The 26,459-nt window shown below is 31.2% G+C and overlaps 1 protein-coding gene across 1 annotated transcript; it reads left to right on the top strand.

Moving 5' to 3' along the window:
• The first annotated feature begins 211 nt into the window (after positions 1-211).
• On the top strand, positions 212-26,102 carry LOC110661343 (uncharacterized). Its single transcript, XM_058134318.1, has 16 exons — positions 212-348; positions 462-782; positions 899-988; positions 1,102-1,172; positions 3,618-3,700; positions 3,950-4,106; positions 4,359-4,523; positions 4,640-4,694; positions 6,080-6,157; positions 6,381-8,450; positions 9,304-9,381; positions 12,048-12,119; positions 12,600-12,674; positions 22,531-22,602; positions 25,340-25,411; positions 25,939-26,102. The coding sequence occupies exons 1-16, from the start codon at positions 321-323 to the stop codon at positions 26,100-26,102; spliced, it is 3,651 nt and encodes a 1,216-aa protein (XP_057990301.1). The 5' UTR covers positions 212-320.
• Positions 26,103-26,459: the final 357 nt, after the last annotated feature.

Here is a 26,459-nt window from a genome sequence, read left to right as displayed (position 1 = left end):
AAAAAATGATACATATACTCAAAGCGCAACTAATAATCTCTCCAAGTAAATAAAGCAAAGAGGTAAAATAGTTGTCTAAACTTGTACCACGTAATTTCCAGCCTCTTTCCTCTTCTCTCAATTCTACGCCCCTTTCCTCTTAGGATATATATATTAAATTCTTTTCAGGTTGAGAACAATGTCAAACCTAACCCCTCACCGCCGCCCCCGCGCCCCGCTTCCCCCCCTCTAATAACTCTAACAGCTAGCATACTTCTCTCCGGTTGCAATATTGCTAGCGAAACCCTACAACTTCTTATGAATATCGCTGCGAGGACAAGATGAGCAGTACTGAGTCATTTAGCCCAGGTAATGTTTTGGCATATACATTTTATAATGATAAAACCTGTTCTTTCAATTACATTTCTATTTAATAATGCCTCCATAAAAAATTGTATGATAAAAACTTGCTCTTTCTCAAGCATGTGAACCCAGGAAATTCAAATTTGAAGAACTAGCAATTGCAACTAGACATTTCTCCAATATACAACTCGTTGGCATTGGTGATTTTGGTGATGTCTATGTGGGATACCTTCCAGGAGTTGAGGTCAATATTGCTATTAAGAAACTCAAATATAAGCAGGATGAAAAGCAGGAAGAAGAATTCAAGAATCAGATTAAGGACTTTGGCATTGTGTCTCACCCAAATCTTGTTAAGCTGCTTGGTTACTGCTGTGAAGAAGCCGATAGATTGCTTGTTTTAGAGTTTGTTCCCAACAAATCTTTGAGATTTCATCTAAGTGGTGAGTATATACACATAATTTGGATTGTCAGTATATATTAGTGTCTGGGCAGCCGTAAGTATATGATTTTGATCTATGATTTTGATCGATCTTGCAAATGACAAATGGCATCATAGATGAATATAGAAGATCAAATTTGAACTGGTCAAAAAGAATGAAAATTGCCGTAGGCTCTGCGAGAGGTTTAGCACATCTTCATGACGAATGTGAGTATTCTATATTTTATAAAATGAGAGATATATTTTCATTTTTCTTCTTTTTTAACATAATTAAATTATTTTATATTTAAATTTTTTACTCTTTCCGTATAAATGTTCAGGTTATCCTAAAATCATTCATGGAGACATCAAATCAGACAATATTCTCTTAGACAATGATTTCACACCAAAGGTACAGTATTTTTTGAGTGAAAAAAAAAAGTTACTGTATTTTTGTTTATTACATAAGAAGAAAGGTAAGGTAATTTAATAACAAATATAACTTTTCATTCATGTAAGTATTGATAATCTTACTATATTTTTTTAGGCATTTATTATATTTATATCCATCAAACATATGTTTAGCCATTCATTCTATGATATTACGTATATCCCTATGCATTCTTTAGCGACTTACTTTTTCTAATTTTTTTTAACAACTTTTTATTTTCAGTATAAACTTCAAAATATTAGAGTTTAAAATTTAGGATTTTTAATTTTAGATTTTCAAATTGTAATTTTGGATTTTGTGATTAAGATATTATTAGTGAATGAAAAATTTTTAATTTATTGATGTTTAATTGCTAAATATGGTTAAAATATTATTTAGAAAAATAATAATGGCAAAGACCAAGAATTAATGAATTTGGTGCATCTAATATAAGCTCGAGCTCATATGAGAATGGGTTTAATTACCATTAGATTAAATATTTGTATAGAGATATGTATAGAATTAATTAAAGTGTATATATAGAGTGCACAAATCTATGTGCAAAAATTCAATCTAACGGTAGATAAACGTACCTAATGAATTTACTTTAAAACATACAAAGATAGGAAAATATTTAATGTTTTTATGGGAAAGCTCATAATTTAATGCTAAAACAAGCACAATAATTGCTTAGGGCACCTTTAACGGCATATCCTTTAGAATATAATGGAGAAACTAGGGTGCATCTTGTGGAGTTTTGAATAATAAGGAAATTGTATTTAGATGTATATGATATCATACAAGTGTATGAAGATAATAAAAACAAATAGTATCATTATCCTAACACCCCTCAAGCTGATGACGAAAGGGATTGAGAATTCAGCTTGTTGTAGTGCTTTTCAAACCACTCAACCCAAAGGTTTGGTCATAATATCATCAATTTCATCTTCTGAATTGATTAATTGAACTTGCACATTGCCAATTTTGGACTTGCTCATGGATAAAATGATAGTCAAGTTCAATGTGCTTAGTGCGAGCATGAAAGATCGGGTTTGCACTTAAGTAAATGGATCCTATGTTATCACACCAAATGATTACAGGTTTCAGTGCGGGAAAACCAAGTTCCAACAGTAAAGATTTAATCCAAATCAATTCTGCTATAGCATTAGCTATTTCCTTATACTCGCTTTCAATTGATGACCTTGCTATTGTTGGTTGTTTCTTGGTAGCCCATGAAATAAGATTTTTACCAGGGTACGCTACATACCCACTCGTTGATCACCGGTCATTTGGACATCTTCCCTAATCACTCTCTGAGTAGCATATTAAGTCACTTGGTGAATATTTGCAAAAAAAAATTACCTGGCTACTTATATGTCAAAAATAGCGCAAGAGGCGCTTAATAGCTTGCCAACGCTCGGTGGTAGGTTGATGCAAAAATTGACATAGTTTGTTAATGGAGAATGCATTATTTAGTCAAGTATTAGATACTATAAGGAACCAACCATTTGTCGATACAATTCACCATTTTCAAAAGGTTTGCTACCTATCTTCGTTAAAGAAGGAGCTGTAGCCGTTGGTGTTAAACAGGACTTGCAGGATGCCATTTGAGCATGCTCCAAAAGGTCTGTAATATATTTATGTTGTGATAGCAATAACTCGGATGGCAATTGTTTTGCTTCAATTCCCAGAAAATATTTTAATGGCTCTAGATCGCAATTTGGGAATGCACCTTTTAGCTTGCATAGGAACCATTCAAGTTTGTTGCCATTTGAACATATAACTAAAATATCATCAACATAAATTAACAACAATAATGTAATGTTAGCTTGCTAATAAATGAACAAATAGGTGTCTACTTTTGATGCAGTGAAGCTAAGTGAGGTAAGGAATGAAGTGAGGCTATGAAACTAGGCCCTCAGAGCTTGTTTAAGGCCATATAGAGACTTTTTTTAAGTGGCATACAAAATTTATATTAGAATAATCAATATAGCCTAAAGGCTATTCCATATAAATTTCATGGTCAGAAACCATGTGAAAAGGTAAATAAATAAATAAATATATACAACAACCATGTTTCCCAAGTTTTATATTTATGAAGACTGTCATAGACTGATAGTATGCATCCATCCTTTTCTTATTGATGAGAAACAGAGGTGGTCCAGTGTTCCTCTCATATGTGTTATTTCAAGGCAAATTTCAAACAAGTCCTTGTAATAGGACAATAAAGTGCCATATTGAAACCTGAGCTAAATACTGATTTTTTTTTTTAATATTCTATGCATGTTTGGTTGTCTTGCACCATATACACTGAATCCATTAATTTACATAGTGTCAATTAATTTTGTCTGAGATAATACAAAGGTTAAGTATATAGAATCCTATATAAATCCAAAATAAATTAGCTCACACTACTATTTTGTTCAGATTGCAGATTTTGGACTGGCCAACTTATTTCCAAACACTAATAGTCTCACTCACATCAGCTCTTGTTGGAAGAGAACCAATGTGTAAGAGATTTGATGATTTTTGTTTTAGTTGATTGAGCTTTAGTTCAAATTTTGCTTTAGAAATAGTTTTAACCCGAGTTAAAGTTAATTAACTTTTTCCTTGCTAAGGATAATCACAATATTGCTATTATTTAGTCTACCTCTAGAATAGTTTAAAAAAAAAAGAAGTGAAATTGAAAAAAAAAATGTAATTTTTGGATAGCAGTGATTTTGAATTTTTTTAACTATTATTTTATGTACAAAGTGCAGCTATGCGGATCCAGAAGATTATTATCATCAAAAGGATGAAAATATTCTTCAAAAAATTTCTGAAAAGTCAGATGTTTATTCATTCGGTGTTGTGCTTCTAGAACTTATTACTGGAAGAAAAATTTTCGATGAACATCGAGTTGATATTGTCAATTGGGTAAGACACTTCTCTATATGGAAATTATTGCCTAGACCCGGTCCACTATGAATCTAAAACACAAAATGTATAGTGGAATTCACCTATTAAATACATGAATTCCACATATTTGTGTCTTAGTTGTATGATGAATCAGGTCTAGGTATGAAAAATTCTTTCTCTATAATGGTGTAAATTATTTTACTTGAACAAATCTATCTTAGTATTGACTTTTTAAGAATATGAAACTTGTATAATACTTGTATCATTCAGGCAAAGCCTTTTATGTTCAAAGGAGATTCAGTTGAAATCAATTACAGTTGTCTTGTTGATTCCGCATTGAAGGGAGATTATATAAAAAGTGAAATGGAGCTAATGATTTATTGTGCTGCTGTTAGCGTATATAGGCCTCCTGAATTTCGACCAAGAATGAAACAGGTAAAAATTTAAATATCAAATTTTATTTGCTGCAAATTGTCTTTCAAAGCATTTAAAATTTGAGAAATTACATTGTAAATGTATAACCTTTTAATTACCACTGCTATGCAATGCAGATAGTTGAAGCTCTTGAAGGAAAAATGCCCTCTAATGAATTATGGGTTGCGGAAGGTAACATTTCCCCACAAAAGTAATATTACGAAGTTAAATTCTTACAGATTTGTTTCCATTTTGTTTTTCCAATGAAAACATTTTTTGCTTATTTTTTTTTCAAATTTTTGGAGAAAGGTTTTCCATGGAGGCATTTTTTTTTTTAATCAATGGAGAGTATTTAAAAAATTCAAATATATTGTGATCATTTGATTGATTTTTTTGTTATTAATTTTGAATGTAAGTATCATTTAATTACACATGAATGAAGCTTAAGAGTTTTTCCTTTTTGTAAAAAAAAAAAAATTAGGACTAATTAGTATTACATCAAAATAATAGGGCAAAATAGGCTTTCTTTCATCTAATTGCTTTCAATATATAACTAGGCTTTTAGGCTTTTATTGAAACACGAATTTGAGATTTTATAATTTTGTAAATAAGTATTAAAGAGTTAAAACTCATTGGCGGAACTCTGGTTTTCTTTTTGTTAGACATATTAAAATAAGGAAGGTCTAAATAATTGTCGACTCTTGAAACTCTAAGCTCAAATATAGGCTTTGCATGAGAAGTTTGGTAGACATATTAAAATTATTTTTAAATTTTCACCTAAAAATTATTTTAGATTTTAAATTGAATGAATCGTGATATTATTTTTGCGGTAATTATATTGAAATTATTTTTAAAATTTTAAAATTTTAAATTTAAACTCCAATAATAACCAAAAAAAAAAAAAAAGATATTATATTGGAGCGGATAATTTTGCTAAGCACATTGAATATCAATGCATATTTAAATATAGAATTTCCCCCTTTTTTAAAAAAAAAAAATTAATTTAATTCATAGGGGAGAGAGGCTCTTATCCTATCAATTGGACTAACATACTCAACTCAACTAAGCCTTTAATTTTTCTAGATATATTCTACATCGATTATAAATTTCACATCTCAATCTTGGACGATGTAGAAAACATAGGATTGAAATCGGAATGTGGCAATCACAGAGGTTTTATTACATCTATTTGACAAAGTTTTCATTTAGACAGCTCGCTTAATTTTGCATTTGCATAGTGTTTTTTTTTTTTTAAGCTGTATTTGCATGAAAGATAATATGTGGCAAATTTTTCGTGGAAGTATTTAATAGATATATATATATATATATATATATATATAAAGAAACTCTTGCCTAAATCTGGTCCATTATGAATTCAAAACAAAAATATATGAGACCTATATATTTAATAGATAAGTCTCACCATGTCTCTTGTGTCTTGAATCCATGATGGACCGTGTTTAAGTAAGAAAACTAACACATGGATATATATATATATATATATATATAATTTAGATCTGTCCGAATATGATATTTTGTTACATGGAGGGCTTAATTATAAGCAATTCTATAAATAGTTAATGCGGGAAAGGCGTCAGAATCCAGATCATCAAAAGCGGGAGATATGTCAGAAACAACTTCTTCTCCTTTTCAAGGTATATTAATATTTTGCAATTTGAATTTCTTATACTTCTTTTTTGACATCTTTTATATATATATATATACACAAAAGTGATAACAACAGCATTTAGAGCGGAGATTAAGAGTTGGCCATTATTATTTCTTCGTGAAAGTTTTAAATTCCATATGCTTTTAATTAAATACCAAATGCAAGCCACAGTACCGGACAAAAATCTGATGTCTTAAAATAATTTACAGAACTCAAGGAAATAACTGAAGCTAGTAACCTGCATTGGAGCAAAGCAACGCGATTGTGTAAATTGTTTTGGGAGAATGTTGGTGAAAGTATTTATTCTTCTAACCTTCAACCACTGGCTCAAAAAGTAGTTGACTTGTGCTGCTACCATTCGCATGCCATCTTCCTAATGTCAAAGGCATTGAAAGATGAATCTGATGTTGATGTTTGGAACAACGCGATTGAAACATTGAACATGCAGGCTGCATCTCCTGAACAAGAATTAGAACACATCATGGTTAATGTGTTAAAATTCAGCTATCTTCGTCTTCCTGATGATACAACTAGAAGATGCTTGAAAAATGGTGCACTGTTTTTTGAGAACGAGAAGATTGCAAGAAAGTCATTGATAGACAACTGGATATCTGATGACCTGACAGATACGTATCAGAAAGGCCGAAATGTTCTTGAAACTCTTGTCACTGCTGGCCTGTTGGAGAGGTCCGAGGATGGTCAGTTCTTCACGCTACATGAGATAGATCGCTGTATATTACTAGAACATGTTTTTCCATCCATAGAAGGATTGTTTCTTATGAGAAACGATAGTAAATTGACTGAGCTACCAAAGGATGTGGATTGGAAAGAGTTTCATGAGATTTACCTGATGGATAATAAGCTAACTGAGTTATCAGAGAATCTGAGCTGCCCCAAAGCCCAAGCATTGTTCCTGCAAAGAAACCTCAAATTAAGGACAATATCCGACTCATTTTTCCATGGTATGCTTGCTCTACAAATCCTAAACTTATCTGGAACTCCCATTAAGTATTTGCCGGATCCTCTTTTCGATTTAGTCAAACTTAAAAGGTTCTCTTTGAATCACTGTGTTCTGTTAAAATTATTACCATCCAGAATTGGAAATCTCAGTTGCCTTGAGGTATTTCATCTTGAAGGGACACAGATCATAGCACTACCAAAGGAAGTTGAACGATTAAAGAATCTCACATCCTTAAAAGTGTCATTTCGTGAACCCCTGAGTTTCAATCAGCAAACAAATATGATTCCTGATGGGTTTATACCAAATCTAACCGAGTTAAAAAATTTATGTATTGATGTGAGTCCAGAAGATAATCGGTGGAAGGCATCCGTGAGACGTGTTGTTTTGGATGTTAGCACATTGAAGACATTAGATACACTTCAGTTCTACTTCCCTAATGTGGAACTACTGAGCCATTTTAATTGGAATACCATACCAACATCTCCACCATTATCACATTTCAAGTTTACTGTTGGTGATCATACCAATCGCATCATTCGTAGACTCCCTCATGATGCTGAGATTGAGTTAGGACGATATGATAAATGCTTGAAGCATGTAAATGGTAAAGGTGCACCTGAAGAAATCAAGAAAGTGCTCAGACACGCATCTGCTTTTTTCTTGGACCGCAATACGACTGTTGAGAAGTTCTCAGAATTTGAGATCACAAATATGACCCAATTGAAGTGTTGTGTAGCAGGGGAATGTGACAAGCTTCAAGCAATCATAAATGGAGATCAAATGGTAAGCAATGCTTCTGGAGAAAGAGAAGTTGGTCTTCAGTCACTTGAATATCTGTATATATATTATGCGAGGAGTTTAAGGAGTATATGGGAGGGGCGATTGGATAACAGTAGCTTGAAAGCACTAAAATTCTTGACACTGTACATGTGTCCCCAGCTGACCACCATTTTCACACCAGGATTGCTAGCAAATCTTTCCTGCCTTGAAGAGCTCACAGTTAAAGATTGCTCCCAAGTCACCAGATTAGTGAGCGGCATTGATTCTGAGAATGAGATCAAACATATTAACCTACCCTTGAAGAAGATTTCTCTTCATTTCTTACCTCAATTGGATAGAATCTCAGATGTGTTATCCATTGCGCAAGAAATGGAATGGATGAGCTTTTACTATTGCCCAAATCTCAAGAGTCTTCCAATTAGCAAAGCTTCCCACACGAAATTGAGGAAGATCAAGGGTGAGGAGAGCTGGTGGAAAGATATATTGGAATGGGAAAACACCGAGCGAGATTCTTGGGAAGGCATTTTTACTCCATGCGGTGAGATTTTAAATTATACCTTGAACAGTTAGAATTTAAATTTAAAATATAATACTAATATTGAAATTATATGTGAAATTTTTAATTCAAATTTTAATTAGAATGTATTTGGTAGAAGATTAAAAAAAATTAAAGGTTAAAGGTTACTCTGATAAGTTTTAATTTTTAAAGAGTGTAATTATTAACTTAGGTTTTAAGTTAATATTTAGCCCATAAGAAGGTATAAATATTAATGAGGTGAAAAATTAACTTAGTATTTTTAAATATTTAAATAACATTAATCTCATACCAAACACTCTTTAAGATTTAAATGAATAAAATTATTCATTTTTTTATCCAATATATTTGGTTTTTTCTCCTTTTATGCATTTTTTTCTTATGGTGAATTTTCTTTTTTATTTCTTATTTAAAAATATTTTATTTTACCTCAGAATATTATATATATATATATATATTAAAAAAAAACACTGCACCTGTATATTGTTTTTATTATATATATTTTTTATGTTTACTTAAAGGTTATTTTTCTTCTTTCTTTTTTCTTTCTCATGTGAAAATAACATTTTTTTAGGATGTGAAAGTAACATTTTTAAATATAAAGAAATTTGATTTGTGTTAACTAAATTAATAATGTGTTAGAATGCATTTAATATAAACTTAATTTTATATAAAAATAAAATTTATAATTATTAGATGAAATATTCATATAAAATCGAATTTATAATAAATGCTTTTTTTTTTTAAATTATAAGGTGTAATCATAGCATTATTGCAACGCCAAAATTGAATGACAGTTCTTATTTAATTGCTTATTTTGTTAAAAGCGAGATCTTAAGGATTGTTATGCATACAGGGGAGAGTGAAGAATTTAGCCCATCATTCAAGAGATCAGATGCATTATTAGAAGCAACGGCCTCACCTCTCTTGGAAGGTAATCATACCAGTTACCCTGAATTCTTTTGTCAGTTGGTAATTGAATTATCTGATGAATTGGGTCAACAATGGATCGGATTTAGATAAAGAAGTTATTATATTTTAATCTATTTATATTCTCAATTATAATGATACCATTATCTCTGCTTCCCATATAGCCACCTAACCTAGTTCGTCGTGAGGCATGAATAAGATCAATGCTTTTATGATTGATAGGTCCTAAATTGTTGATATGCAAAGAAACCAGGTTATTTAGATCAAGATCCACATGCTTTTAGGAAGATCATAGCGAAGGGAGGTGTAGAGGCATTCCTTGGTGGTGATGTTGTTGGCAATGTGGTAATGAAAGGAGAGATTTGGTCTAGGGGAATTGGGATTTGGGGTTTTGGGTATTAGTGCAAAGCATATATTGATGTGGCAAGGTCTAAGGAGGAGAAGGATAGGAAAGATTATGAAATATTTAGATGCACATAAAAGTAGTGTGCTATCCTACATGATTGTGAGAGATGATACACATGCATTAAGGGGGTAAATTATACTCACTGAACTTAAAGATGAATAACATAAAAGTATCTCGAATTCAATTTAACAGAAAGGTACCCACATGCTTCTTCTTCGGCTTCCACAATGATGACAAATGCAGGCAAATCTGCATCATATTCTTTAAAATCAAAGATAACCCATTTACCCAATCCAACTAAGCTCACCTCGACCAAATGTGCAACAAAAGATGGCAGTGGCTTTGGATTTAATTTTCATGTCGGAAAAACGAGGTTTGATGAGAAAATGGGTTTTGATGGGAAGCTACGGCCCAAAAGTATAAAATTTTTCTTCGGAAATTTAAGGAAAAAAAAAAGTAAAATTTATCATGATTTCATGATTTCTATTTTAATTTCTCAAGAGAATAGAACTAGTTATCTACCCGCGCAATGCGCGGGAACAATTTTAATTTTTATTTAATTTAAATTAAGTAAATTTCAATGGATTAAATTATTTATTTTGACAAAAAAATTAGTTATATTTATTTATATACTGATAAATATTGATTTTAGTAGTATTTGATGAAAATCAAAATAATTAATTGAAATAAAATAAAGTTAAGAGAAATTTTATAAACAAATATTCTTAAAATGTAAAATTGTAATTTTAGCTCAAAAGATTTTATATATATATATATATATATATATAATCGTGGTTGTTTTGATGGCAAAGATGACAATGGTGTTAAGATCTTATTGGTGAAGAACTTATTAATATTTGAAGAGATTGGACTAGTGAAATGGATTCTTAAAGCTGTGATGTGATGCTCTTAGGGTGTATTAAGTAGTATTCTTTGTAAAAGAAGAATTTTCTCGGCCAAAGGCATTGTTTTGTTATCTAGGTTGTGTTGGCTGGCAGAAGTTGTACAGAGGGAGAGCAAACGAGACCCCAAGATGTATGGAGAATAGAGTGCTAATTTTCTCAGAGGACAGTAAAAAATGGAGATAGAGGATGTGTGGATAATAGGGAGAGTTTGTAGAGAGAGATAGAGTTTACTAACCTGAAGGAGGGAGAAAATTTAAGAGAGCTCAAAAGTTTGCCATTAAGTAACCACCAAGAGTAACCCTTTCCTTACAGCCTAAAATTTTCTGACTCAGGCGGCTTGAATAACCATTGTAACACTCAGCCCATCTAGCCCAAATAACTTTTAGGTCCCTAATCACAATGCCTAAATTGATTATAAATGTCACACTTGTCCCTAACTTATAAAAAGGATTGCGACTCAGGCAATTGACGGAGTTTTCCCTGAAATATTGCTAACAGAAATATGAACACCCACTAAAATAAGGACATACATAAATTTATCTAACATTCTTATCACAGTTAATTGAAATGATGCTAATCCAATCAAGAACATCCAAAAATATAATTATAGATTTTCCTCTATGTGAGGATCAAGAATATATTAATAAATTTCTAGTAGTCATAACCTCTATATTTATACTTACACCAGAAATCCAATAAAAAAATAAATAAATAGAGTCCACAAAGACAAAAGGCTAATAGAAAGGAAGACACCAAAAGCTATGAAAAATTAAAATAAAGGGGTGAGTATATATTCACTGAGCAGATAAATAAATAATATAAGGCAGTATATAAGGTTTTGACACTTAATAATATCACATGGTAAATTAAAATACATTAGCTGAATAAATATCATTTTTTTCAAGATCACTTTATTAAGCTAAAATAAAAATTTATGCTGTAACAATGTTGTTGAAATAATTTCAACTGAAATATCATAAAATTTATAACATCCGCATACACTCATAATATATTTCCTATAAATAATGCTAGCATCTCAAACGTATAAAATAAACTCTAGCAGTCTAAAAGTAAAGTTGACATCTTGAGCTCTACGATGATACTAACGGCCCAAAAGCAATAAAAATACTTATCATACATATATGCAGAGTTACCTCCAAAAAGTTACCACTTGCCTCAAATATATATATATATATATATAAATAAAGCATTGTCCCAAATATAGTATAAATATACTTTGCTGAAATATAATTCAGATTCATGTCTGAAGGTGTCATCTATGTAGTGCATATTATTATTATGAATTTAGCATGTTTTATGTTATTATAAAAAATTTATTAAATAATGTGGTTAATACAGAAACGACATCGAAATCCAAGTCATTAACAGAGGGAAATCCGTCAGAAACAATGATCCTGTCTCAGTTTAGAGGTAATCGCACTACTTGTGCTCGTCATTAAGCATGGAGTTCTTTATCTAATTTTATTAAATGAAATATTCATATTTAAATCCGTATTCTCATTATAATTATTTTAGTTAATTCTAAATAAATTTTAATATAAATATTTTATTTAATAATCATTAAATTTATTATTATATAAAATTGAATTTATATTAAATTCATCCTTCACTGATGGAGAATTTTCACAGAAACTACGGCCTAGTAAATGAGATATATCTCCTCATATCTTCAATGTACTTCGTTTTTCTATTTTTTTTTCTTTGGTCATTTATAAATTTTGTGATATTTTAAAAGCAAATCGTATTATAAATTGTTAAATATGTAAATGTAAAATGAAAACGAAAGGCATTTTTAATAGGGTCTAGTAATATTGCACTCTTAATATTGAATAACATATTTAATTGTTTATTTTGTTTAAAACGAGTTCTTAAGCAGTGTCATTCACACAGGAAAGGGTGCAGAAATTAGCCAATCATTAAACGAGTCAGATGCACTAGAAGCAACAGCCTCATCTCTCTTTGAAGGTAATCATGGCCGTACGTTACCCCGAATGTTTTTTATGGGTCATAATTATAGAGAAAATAGAAATTGACTGAACCTATCAACACTCAAAAGCTAACTATTGGAATAGCTTCATTTCATGTCTAGGCGTAAAAGAGTACATTGTCCTACATTGATTTAGAATAATATATTCATGGACAAATCTTCTCACCTTAAACTAATTTTAAAAGTAAAGTTAGATTCGATTTAATTTCTCTACAATAATTGAATTATCCCAAATTAGAGTTATAGACAATGGATTGGATTTATAAAATTATTTTATAATTTAATCCGGTCACATAATCATATCTATTTTTACCCTAAAATTTTTTCAAAGAAAAAGGGAACTTTTAGAAAAAAAAAATCTACTTTTAAACTCTTTAGTTTTTGTGATTTGAGTAATTTGAATATTATCATATATAACTAAGCACTAAAATTTTATTTTTGATAAAATTAAAACTTTTTCGACCTTAATAAAAACTAAGTGACAAAGGGTGTTAATTAAGAAAGAAAATTAAAAAAAAAAAATCTTGTTAAAAAAGGAAAGAAAAAAAAAGTAGAAGTGACTCATTTTTTTTCTAATTTTTTTTAGAAGTGACTAATGTTTCTCTTTGTAAACTACTATTCTCTGTACTCCTTATTTTTCCAAATTATCCAAACTTTCTCGTGTGTGTGTGTCTGCAAACTACCCAAACACTTCCTCTCTCAATCTTTGAGAATGACAAACAACTTACAATTTCTCCAATTTTTCTTACCTAAACAACTCAAAATTTCTCTAATCCAAATAAAATAAATAAATTATCTAATTCAAATAACACAAACAACTCAAATCTTCATCCATATTCAATAAATTGAGTGAGAAAATAACTTTTAGATTTGTGACTCAAAATCTTAATGGAATTTGAAGAGACATTTTTCTAATTTGAGTAAGAGAAATATTTTTCAGTAGGATGAATGTGTATTTCCTATATAGAGAAAAACTCCTATTTAATATTATTCTTAAATTGAGTTGAATTCTTAATTAAATTAAAATTGAGGTGATTAATACTATAAATAGAAATATTATGAAAGTTATTTAACTTTGCTCATAGAGAGGGGCTTTGCCCATGGAGAGTGACTTCACCCATTGAAGAGAGTAGTTTTCAGCCCATGAAGTGAATGGCTTTACCAATTACTGAGGATTTAGTTTTGCTCATCGATAAGAGGCTCTCACTCATTGTAGTCCCATGAAAGAGAAGAGGCTTTGGCCTAAAATATAGAAAGGATATAGAATTCAAGAAAAAAAAATTCTTATCCATTGGTGAGAGGGTTCTTACCCATATAGTTAAAGACACCCTTTATAGTGCAATAGTTGGAGTATAAATATGTTAGATTATATCTAGAGGAAACTGAAAAGAATAACTAATATATTTACTAATGAGCAATTATGTAGAGAGGGTTCTTTTGGATATAATTGGGTTGATGAGCAGTTAGCTTTGAGCTTGTAATTAATGATTTATTATTGATAGTGGAATATAGCATGCCCATAGACATAACCCTGTATGAAAAGGGTAAACAATGTAAATATTGTTCTTTTGTGTGTTCTCTTTATTTCGTTATAGGTTATACACTTCTGTAGTACACAACAAGAACTTGCCCATTTAATTAACCATAATGGAAACCACGACCTTTATGCTCTCCCTTTCTTTGCCACCATCTCTAACCATCCTCGACAATAATAATACCATTATCTCTGCTTCCCATAATAACAAGCTTAACCCTAGTTCGTCGTAAGGCATTAACAAGGTCAATGCTTTTATGAATGATAGCTCCTTAATTGTTGATATGCAAAGGAACATGTTATTAGCATCAAGATCCACATGCTTGTCATTAATGTCTTTGATTGTAGCCCTAGGAAGATCATAGCAAAGGGAGGTGTAGGGGCATTTGTTGGTGGTGATGCTGTTGGCTATGGTGGTATAGAAGGAGAGACTTAGTCTAGGGGAATTGGGATTTGGGGTTTTGGGGTATCAGTGCAAAACATATATTGATGTGGCAAGGTCTAAGGGGGAGAAGAAGAGAAAGAAGGGGGTTGTTGTTTTGGTTGAACGAGATGGAGAGAATCTACTAGTTACAATTGTAGGGGGTAAATTAGACGCTTGGTAATTGAACTTAAGATGTATAACACAAAAGTACCCCAATTGTAATTTATAATAGAAAAATATCCGAACTTTTATTTAACAGAAAAAGTATTTCACATCCTTTAACATGTGAACCAATTGTTAGAGATTTTATGTTATTTCAATTGAAGTTTTTATTAGTCGAAGTATTTTTATTTACACCTTAAGTTCAGGGATACCATAAGTGTATTTAACCCCAGGAGGAAAAGAAATTCATTGCTAGGGATTCTCGATATGGGGGAATATTTTAGAGTTTTATTGTGTTTAATTTTTAATTATCTAAAAATTAATTTTCTTACTATCTATGCTTTTGCATGCATTTTAGTTCCAGTAAAAAGTTTTCAACGTCATTAAAATAAGATTATATTTGATATGATGTAATCAAAAGTGTAATGTAATCGTAATTATATTGCATACTTGATTATATTATTTGGTAACATAAAAAATTTGATGTAATGGACTGAAAATTACATAATATATTCAATTATGTTTAAAGTAATATAATGATCATTGCATGCAAAAAATGAATGTATTTATGATTACTTTTTTTTTTATTTTTTTTAATTTATTATTAACACTACCAACACTACTACTATCCGATCACCATTGCTATTACCACCATTATCATCACCTCCCCTCACCGTCCCGGCGCCGCCCCCACCCCCCCCCCCCCCCCCCCTCCTTTTTGAGCACCACCATCACCACTATGCCATTGTCACCTCTATCAACACTTGACCACTACAAACCACCATTACCTCACCTTGCCACCGCTGCCACCATGACCACCTTACAATCGCTGTTGTTACCACCACCACCATTTAGCCACCACTACCATTTAATTAACAATCACTACAACTATTACCACTTATTATTAATACTATAAATAAATTAATATTAAAATCAAAATTATCATTATATTACTTATATTTTTATTTTGTAACCAAATATAGGAATATGATGAGAATTACATTATATTATATTACAATTTTAATTGTGTTACATAATTGATTATATTACATTACATTACGCTCTACCAAACATAACCTAAAAGTATAAGGACTTAATTAGAAATAATAAATTTGAGGAATCAATAGCAAAAGTGCATGAAATAAAGGGGATTAAAATGAATATTTTCTAATTTTTATTAATAACAATATATAACATTCGAATCTTAAAAATTCTCCTTTATTAATTACCTTTTTTTTTAAAGGAAGGTCTAAATAATTGTCGACTCTTGAAACTCTAAGCTCAAATATAGGCTTTGCATGAGAAGTTTTTTAGACATATTAAAAGTATTCTAAAATTTTCACCTAAAAATGATTTTAGATTTTAAATTGAATGACTTTTGATATTATATTTGTGGTAATAATACTGAAATTATTTTTAAAATTATAAAATTTTAAATTTAAAGTCCAATAATAACCATATAGATAAAAAAAATATATTATATTTAAGAGGATTGTTTTGTTGGGCGCACTGAATATCAATGCATATTTAACTATAGAATTTGCCTTTTTGAAAAAAAAAAAGGCTAATTTAATGTTTCAATAAATTAAGTGAATTTGCATATATATTATTCTTTTTATTCTGGTCATGATTTTTGTTATTTTTATGTGGCTTGAATTTTGTATATGTCTTTTATGGACCCGAATTGTGACCCGATTAGAAAGCTTCGCATTATGACCCAATTGGGATAAAAAGTGAGATTTGTGGTGATAGCGTGGGGCACGGGCCGATAGGCCCAGGCCCGAAACCCACCACTGATCTCCTTGGGGATGCGAATGCAATGCCTCCACAGTATGGACTAGTATAAATATTGTAATATTCTGCCCTTTTGAGGTAAAGCTATGAGATATTAAAGAAACACACTGAGGTTAGGGTTTGAGAGTTCTGAGTGATTGTATCTTGCTCTTTTCATCATAGTGAAACATTTTTCTCTTATTTTGCCTGTGGACGTAAACCTTATGGTTAAACCACGTTAAATCCTATATTATTCTTCTTCTTTTTTCTATACTGTGTGATTATGCGATTTGTGTGTATGCCTTAGATTTGTGTACTTGTTATCACAAACTGGTATCAGAGCTTTGTGCATAAAACCTAGGGTTTATATATGGCGTCGTCTTGAATGAAGTATGAGATCAAGAAGTTTGATGGTGGATCGAGTTTCAGCCTGTGGAGGATTAAAATCAAATCTTTTTTAATCCTATAAGGTCTATGGAAGACAATTAAGAATAACTTTTCAAAAGGTATGAAAGAGGTGGAGAAAGTTGAATTGAAAGAGAGAGCCTTGAGTGTGATTTTCATGAGCATAACTGATAATGTCCTATGCGAGATTACTGGTGAAAGATCAGTGTCTGTCGCATGAAAGAAATTAGAGGAGTTGTACTCTGCCAAGTGGCTGACCAATGGCCTATATCTAAAGAAAAGGCTTTACAATCTAAGAATGAGTGAAGGTACGCCTATTAAAGAACACATGGATGAATTTAATTCAATCATTATGACCTCAAGAATATTGATATTGAGATTAATAGTGAGGATCAGGCCCTTATTGTGTTATGTTCTTTGCCACCCTCCTATGAGACTTTTATTGATACTCTGTTGTATGAGAAATACAGTATTTCACTAAATGATGTTGATACTCTATTGTATGAGAAAGACAGTATTTCACTAGATGATGTTAGTAATTCTCTAAAATCAAAGGAGTTGAAAAAGAATTTTCCAGATAATAGAGAAAGATTTGAGAGGGAAGGTTTGGTGAGCAGAGGAAGAACACATGCAAGGGAGGGTTCTTCCAGCTGGAAGAAATCTAAGGCTAGATCTAAGTCAAGAATGAAAAAGGCTAACTGTTTTGAGTGTAGGGAGCAAGGACACTATAGGAGAGATTGTCCCAAGTTGAAAAATAAAAAGGGAAAGCAACCAAAAAGTTCTGCGAATGTGGTTGATAGCTTTATCGATTCTGATAGTGATGACAGTGCTGGGAAAATTTTATCCGTGAGTTCAGTTCATGGACAAAATTTCTAAATTCTTGATACTAATACTACTTATAACATGTGTCCACACAAAAACTGTTTTGTCACTTATAAACAGATAAGTGGTAAGGTGTTTCTGGGTAATGATCGTGCATTACCTGTGGAAGAAATCAATAACATCATATTGACGATATTTGATGACATTGTCAAAACTATAAAGTGTTGGCATGTTCCAAAACTAAAGAGAAACCTAATTTCTCTTAGGACACTTGACTCTCATGGATTTAGATACCATGTAGAGAATGGAGTTTTCAAAGTGTGCAAGGGTTCTATGGTACTCATGAAGAGCAATTTGGTTTCAGAATTATATTTCTTCAGGACAGTACAGTTTCAGGAGAAGTTGCAGTAGCATCCGAAAGCAATAATCAGAATCAGACTCAATTGTGGCATCTGTGTCTTGGTCATATGAGTAAAAGAGGATTATCTATGTTGAGCAAGTGGAATTTGTTAGATGGGCAAATAATAGAATCTATGAACTTTTGTGAATACTGTGTGTTTGGAAAATAGACTAGGATGAAGTTCGACAAAAAGGCAGTGCGCAAAACTAGAGGAACGATAGATTATATCCACTCAGATTTATGGGGTCTTAATAGAATCCCTTCTAAGAGCAGTGTCAGGTACTTCATGACTTTGATTGATGATTACTCTTGGATGGTAGGGGTGTATTTTCTGTCAACAAAAGATGAGGCATGTAACACCCTAGGCAAATCCCACATCGACAAAACAAGGGAGAGATGCTGGGTTTATAAGTTGATGGTTCGTAACCCCTATTGACTCGTTTTAAAACTGTGAGGCCTAGTATGGGCTAGGCCAGAGCGGACAATATCACTAGTGGGCCGGGCCATTACGTTTGTGGTATCAGAGCCGCTCCGCGTGCAACCTTGAACGATGGTGGGGCAAACCTCAGCGAGGACGCTGAGTCCCATAAGGGGGGTGGATTGTAACACCCTAGGCAAATCCCACATCGACAAAACACGGGAGAGATGCTGGGTTTATAAGTTGATAGTTTGTAACCCCTATTGACGCGTTGTAAAACCGTGAGGGCTTTGGCCCAGAGCGGACAATATCACTAGTGGGCCGGGCCATTACATTTGGCCCACTAGTGATATTGTCCGCTCTGGGCCGAAGCCCTCACGGTTTTACAACGCGTCAATAGGGGTTACGAACCATCAACTTATAAACCCAGCATCTCTCCCGTGTTTTGTCGATGTGGGATTTGCCTAGGGTGTTACAAGGCATTTCAACCTTTGTAAAGTGGAAAATGATGATTGAGAAGCAGACAAAAAAGAAGATCAAGCATCTTCGAACTGATAATGGTTGGAATTTTATAATCGTGAGTTCAATGCATTCTACAGCAATGAAGAAATAGTGAGACCACTGCACTTGTGCAAGGACACCACAACAAAATGGTATTGTAGAACATATCAATAGAACCCTTTGTGATAAAGCATGAAGCATGCTCTCACATTCAAGATTGGAAAAGGATTTCTAAGCTGAAGTAATTAATACATCATGTTTCTTGGTTAATAGATCTTTATCTATAGCTATTAAGTGCAAAACTCCTTTTGAGATTTGGTTCGATTCACCTACTAATTACTCTCAGCTGAGAGTGTTTGGTTGCCCTGTTTATGCTCATGTGAGGGATGGTAAGCTTAAGCCGAGTGCAAGAAAATGCATATTTCTAGGGTATGCATCTGGAGTGAAAGGTTACAGGTTGTGGTGCAATGATCCAAAGCCTCTAGGATTAATTATCAACAGGGATATGACATTTAATGAATCTGTTTCATTGGATAATCAGAGGGAGAAGTCTATAGCATAATCAGATTACGGTGTCAGAGAATAAGTGGAGCTTGACATTGATACTTCAGCAGTTCAGTCCAGTGATTCAGAGAATGAGGTGCAAGATCTTGATCAACAAGAGCATGCACCTAAGCAATAGCATTATGATAGCATTGCAACTAGCAGAGAGAGAAGACAGATTTGACCCCCATAGAAATATGCATATACAGATCTAGTTGTGTTTATCTTGTCAATTATTGAGACAGTTGATGTGCGTGAACCCAGTAATTATAAAGAAGCTATTTCTTGTTTAGATGTAGATCAGTGGGTCGGTACTATAAGTGAAAAAATTGAATCTGTTCACAAGAATCAGACTTGGGAGCTTATAACATTACCTAAGGGACAGAAAGTGGTAGGCTAAAAATGGGTATTCAAGAAAAAGGAAGGCACTCCAGGGCTTGAAACACCTCAATATAAGGCATGATTATTAGTAAAAGGCTTTACTCAAAGGGAGGAAATTGACTTTAATGAAGTGTTTTCTCCAGTTGTGAAGCACAGTTCTATTAGGGTCTTACTTGCTATGGTTGCTCTTCATGATCTAGAGCTTTGAGCAACTAGATGTGAAGGTAACATTTTTTCATGGTGAGCTAGAAGAGAAAATTTATATGAGTCGACCTGAGAGATTTGTCATTTCAGGTATAAAAAAACCATGTTTGCTTACTTAAGAAGTCATTATATGGTCTGAAACAGTTGCTTAGGCAATGGTACAAAAGATTTGATACATTCATGATTCATAATAGCTTTATTCATAGTTCATATAACAGTTATGTGCATCATAGGAAGCTTTCAGATGATTTCTTTGTCTATTTGTTGTTGTATGTGGATGACATGCTTATTATTACTAAAACATATCACAAATTAACATTTTGAAAAAGTAGTTGAGTGATGAGTTTGATATGAAGGATTTTGGTGCTACAAAGAAGATATTGAGAATGGAAATTACCAGGGATAGAAGTGTTAGGAAGCTTTTCTTATCTCAATAACCATATATTGAGAAAGCTTAAGCTTTTCAACTTGAATAATACTAAGCCTGTGACTGCTCCATTTGTTGCTCATTTCAAATTATCTGTAGACATGTCACCAAAAAACCAAAAACAGATAAGAAGATGGAGCATATGTCTAATATTCCTTATTCCAGTGCTGTTGGTAGCATCATATATGCTATGGTTTGCATCCAACCTGACATTTCGCATGCAGTTAGTATTGTGAGTAGATACATGACGTGTTCTGGAAAAGAGCATTAGCAGGCAGTCAAATGGATTCTAAGGTATTTGAAGGGTACTACAGATGTTGGTCTAACATTTGACAGGGCCAAGATGAGTGATTCAGTTGTTGGTTATGTGGATTTAGATTTTGAAAGAGACTTAGACAAGAGGAGATCTCTGACAGGTTATTTGTTTACTCTCTCTAGAAGTGCTATCAATTGGAAGGCAACATTACAAGCTATAGTTGCTTTGTCTACCACAGAGGCTGAATATATGGCTTTAGCAGAGGCAGTAAAGGAAGCTTTATGGTTACAAGGTTTGGTGGGCAATCTTGGGTTGATACAGAACAAGACAACAGTGTTTTGTGGCAGCCAGAGTGCAATACATCTCACAAAGAATCAAATGTACTATGAGCAAACTAAGCACATTAATGTCAAATATTACTTCATTCGAGATATTATATCTCAGGGAACTATAGTTGCGCAGAAAGTCTCTACATATGATAATCCAGCAGATATGATGACAAAGGGAGTCTTAGTTAGCAAGTTTAGGCATTGCTTCGACTTAGTTGGTATTTGTAGTGCTCAGTAGTGCCCTTGTGAGGGCATATGGTAAGACAAAGAGTTTGTGGTTATTTTGTTGATGATGGAGAGAATTCAAGCCAATGGGAAGAATTGTTATTTTTATATGACTTGAATTTTTGATATGTCTTTCATAAACCCGAATTGTGACCCAACCTGAAAACTTCACGTTGCAACCCGATTAGGATAAAAAGTGAGATCTGTGATGATAGCGGAGGCTATAGGCCCATAGGCCTAGACCCGAAGCCCACCACTGATCTCCTTAGCAATGCGGGGCAACACCTCCGTGGTATGGATCAGTATAAATATTATAATATTCTGTCCTTTTGTGGTATAGTTGTAAGATATTCGAGAAATACACTGAGGTTAGAGTTTGGGAATTCTGAGTGATTGTATCTTACTCTTTTCATCATAGTGAAACTTTTTTCTCTTGTTTTGCCCATGGACGTTGACCTTACGGTTGAACCACATTAAATCCTATGTTATTCTTCTTCTGTTTTCTATACTGTGTGATTGTGCGATTTGTGTATATGCCTTAGATTTGCGTGCTTGTTATCACAATTTTGATAATTTAAGTTGGTTGTATATGTCAACAGTTTTATTAGTTTATATTGATTCATTGATAGCTATTTATAAAAGGAAAATTATTTTTGCAGTGAACTATGGATATGCATGATCATGAAGTTCAACCCAGAAAATAACCATATATAATTCTAGCCAATTAGATATTAGTCTACTAACAAATTAATTAAATTAAGACCTTAATATAAAAATAAAAAAAGGGATCAATTTAAATATATTGAAGTGTTAATTTTCTCTTTGTATATTTTTTCGATATTTTAAAAGTATTTAAAGGAAATAAGAATTTTTAAAATTTAATTTTCCACACTATAAAACATATACTTAATTATTAAATTATTAATTTAACAAAATTTCATTTATTTTATTATTATCAATTTAATTTGTTTTATGTTCTTACAAATTTTTTATTAAATAAAATTTTTATTAAATAATGTGGTTGATACAGAAATGACCTCGGAATCCAAGTCATTAATAAGGGGAGATTCATCAGAGACAATGATCCCGGCTCAGTTTGGAGGTAATCACACTGCTTGTCCTCATTATTAAACATCGAGTTCTTTATTTGTTATTTTTTGGTTATAATATATAATGTCAACTATATAGTATAAACTTTGAAAAATATATTAAAATTATGTGTGTGACTATTATAAACTCATATAAATTTTATGTCTAGAAGAGACTGAGAAGACTAATTAATGTTTTTACTATAAACAGTTATATAGTGAGAGTTCTCTTGGGTATAATTAGGTTAATGAATAGTTAGCTTTAAACTTATAATTGATAATTTATTATTGATAATGGAAGATGCCACATCCGTAGACATAACCCTATGTGAAGATGATGAACTATGTAAATATTGTTATTTTGTGTGTTTGCTTTATTTTTTTTTTATAGCTTACACACTTTGGTGCACAAGAAGAACTTACCCATTTAATTAACCATAGGGGAAACCTCGAGCTTTATGCTCTCTCTTATTGCTTCTCTCCACTTTTTCGCCACCATCTTTATCAAAGCTTACTCGACCATCCTTGACAATATTAATACCGTTATCTCTGCTTCCCATAACAACAACCTTAACCCTAGTTCATCGTGAGGCATTAAAAAGTTCAATGCTATTATGAATGATAGCGCCTAAATTGTTGATATGCGTAGTATTTACATCAAGATCCATATGCTAGACATTAATGTTTTTTATTGTAGCCCCAGGAAGATCATAGCGAAGGGAAGTGTAGGGGCATTTCTTGGTGGTAATGTTGTTGGCGATGGTGGTAGTGGAAGGAGAGACTTGGTCTAAGGGAATTGTGATTTGGGGTTTTGGGTAATTAGTGCAAAATAGATATTGATGTGGCAAGGTCTAAGGAGGAGAAGAATCGAAGGAGAGGGTTGTTGTTTTGGTTGAAGGAGATACAGGGAATCTATTAGTTGCAGTCGTAGGGGGTAAATTATACTCATGATACTTGAGCTTAAGATGTGTAACATAAAAGTACCTTAATTTTCATTTGTAACAGAAAAGTATCCCAATTTTAATTTAACAGAAAAAGTATCCCGCATCCTTTCAACTTGTGAACCAATTGTTAGAGATTATAAATGCTTTCATGTTATTGCAATTGAACTTTCTATTACAAATTAAAGTTGAAGTATTTTTTATATACGCTTAAAGTTCAGGGATACCATAAGTAGAATTTACCTCAGGGGGAAAAAGAAATTCATTGCTTGGGATTCTCGATATGGGGAGAATATTTTAGAGGTTTATTGTCTTTCATTTTTAATTATTTCATTATAAGTTTTCTTACTGTCTATGCATTGCATGCATTTTAGTTCCACTCAAAAATTTTCAATGTTATTAAAATACAAGTATAAGGACTTAATTAGAAATAATAAATCTTGAGGACTCAATAGCAAAAATGTGTGAAATAAAGGGGATTAAAATAAATATTTTCTAATTTTTATTAATAACATTATACAACATTCGAATCTTAAAAATTCTCCTTTATTAATTAATTTTTTTTTTTTTAAAAAAGAAGGTCTTAATATTGTCGACTCTTGAAACTCTAAGCTCAAATATAGGCTTTGCATGAGAAGTTTGTTTGAAATATTAAAAATATTTTTGAATTTTCATCTAAAATTGATTTTAGATTTTAACTTGAATGATTCGTGATATTATGTTTGTGGTAATAACATTGAAATTATTTTTAAAATTGTAAAATTTTAAATTCAAACTTGAATAATAACCAAATAAATTATAAAAAATATTATATTTGAGCGGATTGTTTTGCTGAGCACATTGAATATCAATGCATATTTAACTAAAGAATTTGCCTTTCTTTAAAAAAAAAAGTTAATTTAATGTTTCAATTATATATTTTAGTGAATTTGCTTATATATATATATATATATATATATATATATATATATATATATATATATATATATATATATATATATATATTTCCTTTTATTCTAATTATGATTTTGATAATTTAAGCTGGTTGTATGTGTTAATAGTTTTATTAGTTTCTATTGATTCACTGGAAAAGTTTGTGTGTTAAGCAATTGATCATTTCTGATATGGGGCATTATAGTCATTTAATTTTATTTTATTTTAATAAAAATATTTATTAGTTATTTAATTTCAATTAGGATTAGTTATTTTTCTATTTTATCTAGATTTTTTACTGTATTTATATTTATCTAAAACTTTTAGATAATAGTTATCTTATTCTAATTAGTTTAGAACTATTAAACCCTATAAATACTCTAATTATATTCAGATTTTATAACTTTGCAGATTTCTTCAATTTTCAATAAAATTTCTTTGTTTATTTTTATCTTTTTCTTATTAAGGTTTTGGATTAAACCTTTGTTGCTCTTTGGACATTTATTTTCGTGACAATCTCTACGCGCTACACGTTGTGTCAATTTCCTTATTAATAACTACATATAATTCTAGCCAATTAGATATTAGTCTACTGACAAATTAATTAAATTGAGACCTTAACATACAAATAAAAAAGGACTAATTCAAATCTATTGAAGGATTAATTTAATTTTCATCTATTTATATTTTTTTGATATTTTAATATTTAAAGAAGATATGAATTTTTAAAATTTAAAATTTTAACTTTCTACACTATAAAACATATACTTAATTATTAAATTATTAATTCAATAAAATTTTCATTTTTTATATTATTATCAATTTAGTATGTTTTATATTCTTACAAAATTTTTATTAAACAATATGATAAATACAGAAACAACCTCGGAATCCAAGTCATTAACAGAGGAAGATCCGTCAAAAACAATGATCCCGGCTCTGTTCAGAGGTACGCACTACTTGTCCTCGTATAATGTGAACTATATAGTATAAATTTTGAAAAACATATTAAAATTATGTGCATAATTATTTTAAGTTTAATTTTATATAAAAATAAAATTAATAATTATTAAATTAAATATTTATATTTAAATTCGTACACTCATTCTTCTCACTTTAATTAATTATATATAAATTTTAATAAAAATATTTAATTTAATAATAATTAAATTCTTCATTATATGAAATTGAGTTCATACTAAATTCATCTTTCATTGATAGAGGCAATTTTCACAGAAAATGAGATGTATCTATTCATATCTTCAACTTATTTCATTTTTCTTCTTTTATCTTTTTTTTTCTTTGGTCATTTGTAAATTTTTCTGATACTTTAAATGCACGTTAAATATGTAAATGTAAAATGAGAGTGAAAGGCATTTCCAGTAGGGTGTAGTAATATTGCACTGTTAATATTGAATAACGTGTTTAATTGTTGATTTGTTAAAAACGAGATCTTAAGCAGTGTGATTCACACAGGGAAGAGTGCAGAATTTAGCCCACCATTAATGGAATCAGATGCACAAGAAGCAACAGCCTCATCTCTCTTTGAAGGTAATCATGGCCGTACGTTACCCCGAATGTTTTTTATTGGTCATAATTGTAAAAAAAATAGACCGGACCTATCACCACCCAAAAGCTAACTATTGAAACAGTTTTATTTTATGTCTAGATATAAAGGAGTGTATTGTCTCACATTGATTTAAAATAATATATTTATGGATAAATTTTCTCCTCTTAAACTAACTTTTAAGATAGGATTAAATCCAATTTAATTTCTTTATAATAATTGAATTATCCCAAATTAGATTAATAGACAGTGGATTGGATTTTTAAAATTATTTCGTATATACCCTAAAAATTTTTCAAAGAAAAAGAGAATTTTTAGGAAAAAAATTTATTTTTAAACTCTTTAGTTTTATGTGATTTAAGTAATTTGAATATTATTATATATAACTAAACACTAAAATTTTATTTTTGATAAAATTAAAAACTTTGTT

This window comes from Hevea brasiliensis, chromosome 14 (genome assembly GCF_030052815.1).
Source record: "Hevea brasiliensis isolate MT/VB/25A 57/8 chromosome 14, ASM3005281v1, whole genome shotgun sequence".
In the NCBI taxonomy this organism is placed as follows: Eukaryota; Viridiplantae; Streptophyta; class Magnoliopsida; order Malpighiales; family Euphorbiaceae; genus Hevea; species Hevea brasiliensis.
The sequence above is the reverse complement of the archived record's forward strand: the minus strand, read 5'-3'. Positions and strand labels throughout refer to the sequence as shown.

Coding starts and splice junctions, on each gene's coding strand:
- LOC110661343 (XM_058134318.1), top strand. CDS start 321: ATGAGCAGTACTGAGTCATTTAGCCCAG. Junction 4,695..6,079: donor TGAATTATGGGTTGCGGAAG/GTAACATTTCCC, acceptor TTCTATAAATAG/TTAATGCGGGAAAGGCGTCA. Junction 6,158..6,380: donor AACTTCTTCTCCTTTTCAAG/GTATATTAATAT, acceptor AATAATTTACAG/AACTCAAGGAAATAACTGAA.